General features: G+C 30.7%; 1 protein-coding gene across 2 annotated transcripts; it reads right to left on the reverse strand.

Moving 5' to 3' along the window:
- Positions 1-1,119: 1,119 nt before the first annotated feature.
- LOC139852575 (uncharacterized) lies at positions 1,120-5,332 on the reverse strand. Of its 2 annotated transcripts, none has more exons than XM_071841878.1 (3): positions 5,024-5,332; positions 2,269-3,917; positions 1,120-1,632 (listed from the first exon to the last, which is right to left on the reverse strand). In XM_071841878.1, the coding sequence occupies exons 2-3, from the start codon at positions 3,823-3,825 to the stop codon at positions 1,468-1,470; spliced, it is 1,722 nt and encodes a 573-aa protein (XP_071697979.1). In that variant the 5' UTR covers positions 3,826-3,917; positions 5,024-5,332; the 3' UTR covers positions 1,120-1,467. The 2 variants fall into 2 exon arrangements, with proteins under 2 accessions (XP_071697979.1, XP_071697980.1); XM_071841879.1 differs by lacking the exon at positions 5,024-5,332 and adding an exon at positions 4,615-4,669.
- Between the last annotated feature and the right edge of the window lie 6,425 nt (positions 5,333-11,757).

Raw genomic sequence — 11,757 nt, forward strand, 5'->3', positions numbered from 1 at the left:
ATCGACTTACTAAGCACATAGATGTAAGGTTTCATTACCTTAGAAATCTTGTGAATCAAGAGGACATAAAGCTTGAATTTTGTAGAAGTGAAGACCAGCTTGCAGATGCCATGACGAAGCCCATGAAGCTCAACAGTTTCGTTCAGTTCAGAAAGGAGGTTGGAATTGTGAAGATTAAACAAGAAGACTGACGTTTTCTTGTTTAGGGGAGGATTTATTGGGCTTATCTTTGTTATGGGCTTATTTAGGTTGGCCTGCTTTAATAAATGGGCTTGGTACCCAGTCTAGGTTTAATGTTTAGTTTGTTTACGTTGCTGTAGGTGTAGAATGAGTCTAGCGATTCCTACGGTTTGTTTTCTTTATTTTTGGTTAACGTTTGAGTCTGTAGAACGTGGTGTTTGATCGTGTCTTGTACTCTGCCATATATATATGGCTTATCAGTTGTTAATAAAAGGCATCGAGTGTTGTTTGCCATTACTATGATATTACCTTTTGTTTCTACATTGATGATAACGTACGTTGCTTATAACAATTTTTTAATTTGTTTCATTATAATTTTTTTTTTAAATAAGCCCGTAATTTCACGGGTCATTATACTAGTGTTTATCTCTATAAGTTTGTATTCCTGGAGTAACTTTGAGTATTAATAAAAACACAGAAAATTGCCCCAATCCTCTTACATTTTCACTGATTACAATTCGGTTTATGTACACAGAAAATTATACTGGCAGTGCTTTAACATCAAGTCATCGACAACTAATGATTTGAGAGACTGCATTCGTAATATTTGTAAATTACTACCTCCGTAGTAGAAAATATATCGTGTTACTCCGTAGTCTTTTTTAACACCGAGATTGAAGTCACTGACGGGAGACCACCAAAGGAGTTCCCACCACTCGATCATATTTGTTTGACGTGTCAAAGATGTTTCACCGAACACTGAAACACACACTAAACACTCCAATTCTAGCTAGTTTCGCCCAAACACACACTAAACATTATTGTGCTTAAATTCTCCTATTGTATTAGAAAATGATTATTTACAGTTTTCACAAACTCCTGTTTATAACAAAATTGTGTCCTAAAAAGCTGTTGGTATGATTCATTCAATTCCCATGGTATAATAAAAACATGATCTTAGTATCATATTTCGTACTCAAAGATGAAAAAAAGAGGGTAAGCAATACAAAGATAATACATGTTTATGCTACAAGACTACATCATCACCCTATCCATAACTTAAATCCTTTGATACTACAACAAGAGATCCAATTCACTCCTATTAGAAATCTACAGTTATACATACTTTGCAGCAATGATATCTTTCATCAATCTAGTATACTTGAACAACTGTCTCTTTACATGAGGCAACTTCGAAGAAGTAATAACTTAACGCAACACATAACTAATAATATCAGTTTCTTTGAAGATGTGGTGATGAGACTGGGAGGAAAACCATAAATTAGTTCAACTTCTATATACTTTCGGTTTGAGTGAAGGACTGTGACTATGAATTATTGCCACAGCGATCGAAAAAGACTGCAAAGCAGACAGGCTTGATTCGTAATGAATACAGTATAAACCATCACGCAAGTTCATCATTTCTAAAACTGGTAGACTTTGCTTACAACCCTGAAAAAAAGGATCTAACTAAGAAAACAAATATACAATGAATAAAGAAGTCGAAATCAATTACATAATATACTTGGTGTCTGCATTGCAACAGAAAAACATAACCAAAAACAGTTGGGTTGGGACAAGAAAAGGACTTTACAATTATCATGTAATACGGAGAAAAAATTACGTGGTTGGTCCTCAGATTACTCTGGTGGTCCATGTACTATTTTTTAAGTGGTTGGTCATTGTGGTTTACAAAACTACGTGGGTGGTCCCTGCCACTAATAGCCGTCAATTAAATCCTTTAAGCTATGACGTGATCTACACGCTAGGGCAATTTCATACTTTTCTAATCTGTCTTAACGGATTTAATTGACGGCCGTTAGTAGCAGGGACCACGTCAAAAAAAGTACATGACCACCCGTTAATCTGAGATAAACTACAGGATCAACCGCGTAATTTTTTCTTATACGGAATCCAACAATTGTACTGTTTTCTTAAAATCATTTTCAGTAAATATTAGATAACAGCAACCTAGATAGGAGCAAGAATAGTGTTTGGCATCACCAATTCTTAGTCAACCAATTTGCTAAATCTATCATGCAACTGACGCAAGAATGTAAATCAAAGATCAAATGGTGCAGATGATACCTGTTTATATAAATCAAACGAACTGCTCTTTCCAAACACACCATCTTTGTATACAACGTCTTTGTTATTTGGCCCAGCATTAAGTACTGTTAACGGGCAACCAATATCCCAGCCACCGCAGTCACAAGCACCGCCATTCCTCCATCGTTCAACAAGGCTAGACGGGCCTCCATTTTTCATTTTGGGCCCACCATGAATACCTGCTGGTACAACAACATCCATACTTGAATGATGATAACTCGTATTTTGGGCACAAGGTTCACAATGTACTGATTGTGTCACTAGAGATGCGGAGTTTCGATTATAACCCCCTTCTTTAAGAAATTTCAATCCCCACCCTCCAACTTCTACCTTCTTCTTAGTGTGGGGAATATGATCTTTCACAATAATAGCAGCCAACTCAAAATCTCCTTCATCGATTGACTCTAACGAGTTTTCTTGTATTGAAACGGACCCATCAAATATAGAGGCACTCTTTTGTCTATTATGGTTTCCTCTAAAGATGTTCGACACCTTTTTTGATAACCCGTTGCTCTTCTTAACCGTCTGATTCATAGTATGAATACCCCCGTCAGTATGATGACTGGTCCCGCATAAAATAAACTGAGTCTCCATAATCTCCATATCAAGTGGACAAGCAACAAACGAGGTCGACACTCTCATTCTACCCACAATATCCGACTCTTCATCGTTAATTTCATTTTCCCTATTTCGAGATTTGGAATAAAATGTGTAAAAATAATCCGACTCTATTTTGGATAATTTTGTTGCATAAACTTCCTTTTCATCCTCTACAGACAAAACGTAACGCGGATATCCATTGTTCCATGAGCAATGAAGCATTCCTTGACGATATGCACTTGAAGATGATGACGAAGAAGATGAAGACGATGAAGAACAAGAAGACGAAGGATCGGAGAACATAGAGTTTGTGCTTGAGAATGAAACGAGCCTTTTGTGCACGGGATCACAACGGAAATTTTGATCTTCAACCACCACCCTTTTCTTTAATATGTCATGTGATGAACCAATAGATGAAGATTCTGTAACCTCTACCGCACTCCGTTTTGCAAAATTTATTTCAATTTCGTCATTAGAAGAATCTAATTGTAGTAAAGGGTTGTTCAAAAGATTTATCATACTTGTGCTTCCTGTGATTGAACCAACAATCGGATCCTCCTCGATAGACGACCCGCTTATGACCGAATTTCCACCACCAACTACTCTGGTACGAAGTCTATCAGACAAAACGTTGACCTTTGATGAATTTGCTCGCATGGCACTCAAATGAATTAATTCGAGGCATTGGCGAAGGTATTTTTCCTCCCGAGTCATAACTTGCATCGGGATCATTTTCGTTAAGCAAAACATTTGTTGAAGAAACAGCTTTTTTGAGCAAAAATCACTAACTTGTAACTTTCTAATGCTTGAAGACTCCATTACCAATGTTTCAGGCAAGCAATCTTGTTTTGATGTTTCAAAATCCTTGTCTGATACCTGTATCTGATATTCGTTTTTGTAGCCACGAATTCCAGTACGCATCATTGTATTATCCATTTATTATCCGACGAGATGATCCAAGGTGGATAATGATTTACATACTATATGCTCAACTGTAGTAGCCAAAGTCTTGAATGGTCAGGAGTAGACTGACAAGCAGATAACAGACATACGTATTAGCAATAATATTTCCAACAATTATTGCATTATCAAAAGTCCGAAAATTGCATTAATATCAAGATGTTAGTGACTACAACATTCATTAGCTTAGCTTAGCTTAGCTTAGCTTTAGAGTATGAAGTATAAGAAAAACAGAATTACAATGTAAAAGGGAAGACGATCATATTCATAATAAACAAGAGAGACATGAACTTCTCATTCTGATACATTTAAAAATAAGGATATATTGTTTGTATATAACTATATACCAAGTTTGTACTGCTGTGACTTGGTGACATTTTCTGGGCGAGAAACAGTATCTACCAATCCCGAAGACAAAATACTAATATAATAACACAAAATGATAATAGTAAGAGTAATGATAATGCTAGCAAAAAAAGATGGTACCCATAGAAAACAAGCAACTACAAGATATACTGATGATATTCTATCATGACTACTTGATCACCGAAAGAAGTTAAAAACTAAGAACAACAAGAAACATGTGATTGACAGCAAAAGTAGTTATAAAGGAAAGCAGAATAAGTTGGAAAGTGATTTATGGAAATTGTATTAAATGAATTACAGTTGAAATTTTAAAATAAATAAACATGAATTAAAATGGAGAAAATAAAATAAAGACCAACAACAAAACTAATACGGAGTAATTAGTAAAAATTCACATACATACATAGGAAAGCAATTCCTGCAGTGGCTTTAATACATGGGTGGGGTGGGGGGCAACTGCTGATGAATGTTGCAGGTATCATCCTTGATTAATTAAGCAATTAGCCTCTATATATACGTATACAGAAGATTACAGATTACAGATATAACGCTACCCTACCTTACCCACATGACAAATCTCGGAATAAAGAGTTTTAACATTTTATATACCAGCAATAGATTGAATAAAAAAAGACAAAAAACATAATGATAATGATAATAATAATAATAATAATAATAATAATAATAGTAATAAAACTAATAATATATAATATATAATACGAGTAACAATTATAGTTAATATAATATTATAATTAATAATAATTGATAATAATAATATAAATTAAATGAAAAATAAAAAAAACTTTACCAATTACTCCGCAAGTCCAAGACTCTAAGCAAGCAAGCAAGCAAGCAACTTATTATAATCAACAGAAGATTCGAATCTGTATGTATGGGAATTGAAGTGGAGGTTCTGGTATTGGGTCCTCCTCGTACCCCTTCCTTACTACCGATTTAAACAAACCAACAAAACCCTAAATTAAAAACTGAAATTGAATTTGGAATTGGAATTGGAATTGGGATGGAGGAGAAGAAATGAGATGGATGCAATGGTAATGTTTACGTGGATGGAAGTAGGAGCTCTGGAGCTGGTTCGCACAATTGTCTTTTTCTTTCAAGTATGTTTATTTATATTTATATTTATTGGTTAAAGCATTTTTGCGAAGTCACAGCAGCAACAGTATGTATGTGTATGTAACTATGTATTGAAATGGTTTGGTGGTGGGGGTCCACTACTACTATTCTCTCTTAGAAAACAGACATGCATGTGACTTCCAAACTTTAATGGATCCCATGTTCCGTTTTCATTTTCTATCTTCTTGTTTCTAATCAACTAGACAAATTCTATTGATTCAATGCTAATGCAACAATGCAAATCATGGAGTATCAATAATTAGATAATATATTAATGAATATTTTAACATATTACGATAATTAAATGTGTGTAATAACATATATGATTATGATTATGATAAAATAATATAATAATTACTAATTTAATAATACTACTGAGTACTAAATAATCATTGGCCAAACTACATGAGGGTAAGGGGACGCCCGCCCCTAGTCGATTTTTTTTTTCAGTGTGAAAATTTTGAGTTTTTCGATTTTGTTGACAGTTAATATTTTGTTGACCCAAAAACTTCAAATTTTGCCCAAAAATCTTCAACTTTTGTCCAAAAACTTTCATAATTTGCATAAAAAAAAATTCAATTTTTTACCCAAAAACCTCCATATTTTGTCCAAAAAATTTGCTACGGTTTTAAATTTCATTTTGCCCTCGGAAGAAAAAATTCTAGTTCCGTCACTCTATATAATATAAAGTGTAGATATAATAGTCAATAAAGAACCATAAGCATGTCCAGTTTATTTTTTTTTACTATTAAATTTGATTGTCTGAATAAGTATAATGTGTATGCGGAATTATTAATGAATAAATAAATGTTTTTTGCTTTATGTGGGCTACATATTTATCTGAATATTTGAAGATGCGAAATTAAATATTCACATGAGGTATTTCAAGTCCATTATATTAGCAGTTTCAAAAAATTATGACAAATATAAAAATTCACATTTGCATGATTGTAAGACATTAAATAGTTTTAGAATTTCTCTATTTGAAATTATATTTAAATGAAATGAAATGTAGAGGATGTTGGGGGTTATAAATGATACATAATGTTTACAATCCAAACAATTGTTTGTTTTCGTTATAGGATAATAAGATGATTAGAAATTTACAAAATTTCATTTGTCATCCTTGAACTTTACATCAACTTTGACTCCTAAACTTTTTTTTTATTGTGCATCTCTCGTCCCTAATGTATCATAAATCTATATCCCTCGTCCTCCCGTCTATTTTCTGTCTATTTTTCCGTTACCCTCCTATCACGTGCAGAGCATGTGGGGGTTAAAAGGTCATTAAACTACATGGATGAGGAGCGTAATTATGTCTTCTTCTTCAATATTCAATTTAGTCCCAAAATCATAAATCATAAACCCTAATAAAATCAAATTCATTCCTCTTTCTTATTCATACAAATTGCACAATTTTCATCGCCTAATAATCCCCCTCCCCTGTGATTATTCCGATTTTGATTCCCTTCAGACCTAGAAGCCACGACTTCCTTCTTCTCATCCTCTTGATCCGATTGAAAATCCTAAATCAATTGATAAAATCAAAAAGCTAGAAAACCCCTGTCCTCAATTTCGAAATAAAGGTAATTGATTTATTAAATTATAACTTAAATTAACAATAAAAACAAAACCTTAAGTACCTGACGATGATGAATCGACGGATCTGGAAAGGAATCGACGAGTTATTGTTGAGCATCGATCTGAATGGGTGCATCCATGGTGGCTATATGAAGATTGTACGGATTTTGATTGATATATTGAAACAACAAATATAAAATTGACAAAAAAAGATAAAATTGGTGAAAGATTCTAAAAGAATAATTCGGATTCCAGAAATAAAATGAGGGAAACAAAAGAATAATTTGGATGGTGGAGATGGAGGATTTAGAGGCTGAGCGAACGGGTTGAACCGGTAGTATGACAACCCGAAAATTTTTGACAAAATTTGAACAAAATCTTTGAGACGATTCATTTAAACTTCAACAGATTTTCGACAATTCACGAACAACCGGTTATAAAAAGATATGCAAATATATATGTGTGTGTATATACATCACTTACAATCATTATTATTATCAGTATTATAATAATTATTATTAATAATTATCATTATCATTAATATAATTACTAATAGTATTAACATTATATAGTTATCATTATTAATAATGATAATTTAACATTTTTATTGTTATTATTATTATTATTATTATTATTATTATTATTATTATTATTATTATTATTAATATTAACATATTATTATTAATATCATTATTAAACTTGATATTAATTATTATTATTATTATCATTATTGTCATTACTAACATTATTATCATTACTAGTATTATTATTAACTAGTATTGTTATTAAGTAGTATTATTATTATCATTAGTATTATTATAAGTAGTACTAATACTTATTATTATTATTATTATTATTATTATTATTATTATTATTTCTACCATTTTAGTATTTATTTTTATTATTATCTATTGTCATTATTATTATTATTATTATTATTATTAAAATTATAATTATTATTAATATAATTATTATTAGTATTATTATTTTATTAACGTATTTAATTAATAATAATAATTAAAAACAAAACAGACAGATACCTAATTAGATATGATAACAAACTGCTTTTATTTTTTATTTTGAATTCCAAATCTGCTTTTAGATCATAGCTGTTTTTTAATTTTTTTTATATACATCGTGATCTCCACTTTTATTTTTTTCTACCTTTTATTCTTTTATAACTGCTCCATTAATCTGATTATTTTTATATGTCTACTGGTCACGAATTTGTTCTTTTCGATCGATAATTAGTACACTACAAGTTTGATTGATTATAAACATTGCATTAACACATTCAACTATATACAACTAGTTAATTTAATCAATTTTTCTTCTTTTTTTTTTCTCTTAACCTCTGTTCTTGATCCATTTTAGCCAAACCTCGATTTCTACTTTTATTTCAAAATCTAATAATGCAGTGTTGTTAGGAATATTTTGTTCAAACTATCTGCAAAACCTCAATTTCCAATTCATCCTATCGAATCTTAATTTTGGAGTCAAAATTTATAATGAAAAAGTCAACCGATTTGTTCATAGCAAAATTTGAGTTCGTTTTGATGTTTTAGATTTAATTGATGATTCCAATAGTTTATATATATGATTTTCAAACTATTTCGGGAAGAAAGCAAGACCTAAAACAAGCTTAAATTCGAAAAACGAATTTCTTTTTTTTTAAACTTGCGAACAGCAGCAGCTTGCAGTTCCATTTTTTTAATTTTTTGTTGTTGTTCAAAAACTTCCCTTTCAAGTTTTATGATCTTTACAAGTCCTAAATGAAACCCCAAAATAGTTATTTTGGATTTTGAAGCCGATTGGTCGCGTGTAATTTTGTGAAGAAGAAGGAAGTGGAAACATAAAATAAAACTGGGTTAAATAGATATGGATTTCAATTTAAATCAGAAATGTTAAGACGGATGGATGGTTTATAAGGAGTTTGGGTGAGCGAGAGGTCACGGCTTTAAGTCCTGTCCATGACTTTTTTTTTTAGAAAAGGCTATATAAGGTAGTTTTCCATTTCTATAATATTATTATTATTATTATTACTAATGTTATTATAATTATTATTACTAGTATTAAGAGTATTATTAGTATTACTAGTATTATTATAATTATTAGTATTATCATTATAATTATTGGTATTATTATTAAAACTATCATTATTATTATTATCGTTTTAAATATTACTATCATTATTATGATTAGAATTATTATTATTATTATTATTTTGAAAACAATACAAACTATTATTATCATTGTTATTAGTACTAGTATCATTTTATATAAGTATTATTATTAATGTTATCATTATTATTATTACTAATATGACTATCTTTATTAGCATTATTATTATTAAAAAGTATTATCATTTTTACAAAAATTATTATTTTTGCTATCATTAACACTATAGTATTATTATTATTATTTTTACTACTAATATCATTCTTATTATTACTAATACTATGATTATTATTGTTACTACTGTAAACATATAACATTTTAATTATTATAAGAACTTTCACTTTTATAATTATTATAATTATTATTATTAATTTTACACCTTATTATGGTTATTATCATTTTACTACTTGTATTATTATTGTTATTACAAAATAATACAACTCATTATTCATTATTTCATCAAACAAATATTTATATATGGAATATATATATATATATATATATATATATATATATATATATATATATATATATATATATATATATATATATATATATATATATATATATATATATATATATATATATAAGTATATATATACAGAAATATATATAACAATTGAAATAATATATAAAAACTTATTCGATTACAAGTATATGTGTTAATATATATACTTGATATAGGTTCGTGAATCCGAGGTCAACTCTGTACTTGTTCAGTGCCATCATACGCATAATTACTACAAATTATCGTATCGTATTGTGAGTTTTCATAGCTCCCTTTTTATATATATTTTTGGGCTGAGAATACATGCGCAACTTTTATAACTGTTTTATACGTTAGACACAAGTACTCAAACTTTTATGCTATATACATGCTTTGTCATGCTAAATCCCCACCGTAATATCGTTAATTGCTGAGGTATAAGATGCAAAATTAGTTATTGTGAGTAGCGCTACTGAGAGTGATGCCTCTAGTCAGTTGACCGTTGGTCTTTAACTACATAATAATGATTCAACGACATGAATAACAAGTGTCACGGGGTAACTTTTGTTTAGTCGCGATGTTACAAACTCAGCAATACTTTTAGATCGATATTTCTATATCAATCAACTCTTGTTAAATCTTGTGGTCTAACACTATTATTGAAATCATTATTTATGATAAACCTATGAACTCACCAACCTTTTGGTTGACACTATTTAGCATGTTTATTCTCAGGTCCTACGTAATGCTTCCGCTGTGTATTTGCTAATTGAAAGCAACATTTCAACGAGTCATTCATGGATAATTTGAAGGACTTGTATTTGCTAATTTGATGATGATTGCTTGCTATGCTTGGAGTCTTCATTACATATCATATCAATTAAAGATATTTAATGCATTGTTTATTAAATACAATGTAATCTATTTATCTTCCGCTGCAAAACTCAATAAAATGTCTCATATAGAGTCGTTCTCGTTTATACAACTGTGATTTGATATAATTAGTCACAAATACCCCATGCCCTATTTGGGGGTGTGACAGATTGGTATCAGAGCAGTGTTGTTGTAGAGAACCAGGATTGCATTTTATGTGTGCCTTATACAATTAGGTACCTTAGCAATGTAGGACTACAACTTTCCTTAACCGTAGTGCCTTTAATTGTTGCCTTTAACTGTTAAATGCTACACTATACTTTGGAAACTTTACTTATCTTAGGATGCCGAGCCAATCTAAGAACTCTGCTCACTTTCCTAAGTACTATCCAATTTCGCCATCACATTTAAATGCGACACCATGATTTCTGAAATTCTCGACATTCTTTTGTCATCTATCATAGTTTTGTGTATTACATATGTATTACATGAAATATTATTCATGAATTTTGAAACTTCTATATTTGTTATTACTCATACTCAAACGTATATAACCTCCATGTTATATCACGTACCTATATGCCTTATGCCTTTATGCATCGGTTTGCGAACCGAGAAAATGTCATTGAGTTATCAAGAATCTCAAAGACATTATAATGACATCACTACTCATATTCATTACTTTTAATCTTTGATTTCTCGTTATTTTTGATCATTGAACTTTCTTGACGGATGGCGGCTACGAAACTCTAGAATGAAAGGGTTTGGATTACCGATTTAAAGGATCCTATAGCTCAAGCCCCTAGACCTGAATAGGCCATTACGAATTGAAAATATTTAAATCGAAAGATTATCAGATTACATACTTATCATTTTATGATCTCGACACGTCATACTGCCATTATTGGAGTATAGACACATCATATCTTATTATATCTTATCATATCTATCTCAATAGACTCTGTCTAATACTTTTCCTAAATTTCCTCCGTAAATTACGGAAATCTTATTGCTATATGTACGCATATCGAGGAGACAAATATATCATTCAATATTCAACACTCATCTCATATCGAAACCCTATTCCAAACACATAATATAGATTTCTCACTTGATTCCTCGAACTCCTCGAGCTCCAATGGCAGCGTAACCGGAATGAACCAACCAATTAGTCATCACCTTTTCTGGATGAATTGGGGGTGGGTTCGTAGTCTACTTAATCAATAGAGAAGTGAAGAAGGTGATCCTTTTCACCCACCTCATTGTCCTATTGACGAAGAACCTGAAGC

This window comes from Rutidosis leptorrhynchoides, chromosome 6, assembly GCF_046630445.1.
Source record: "Rutidosis leptorrhynchoides isolate AG116_Rl617_1_P2 chromosome 6, CSIRO_AGI_Rlap_v1, whole genome shotgun sequence".
NCBI classification, from domain to species: domain Eukaryota; kingdom Viridiplantae; phylum Streptophyta; class Magnoliopsida; order Asterales; family Asteraceae; genus Rutidosis; species Rutidosis leptorrhynchoides.

Bases quoted from the DNA above. Each gene is read 5' to 3' on its own strand.
- LOC139852575 (XM_071841878.1), bottom strand. From the start codon at position 3,825: ATGGATAATACAATGATGCGTACTGGAATTCGTGGCTACAAAAACGAA. The intron at 1,633-2,268 runs GTATCATCTGCA...CCTTTTTTTCAG, and splicing joins CGTTTGATTTATATAAACAG to GGTTGTAAGCAAAGTCTACC.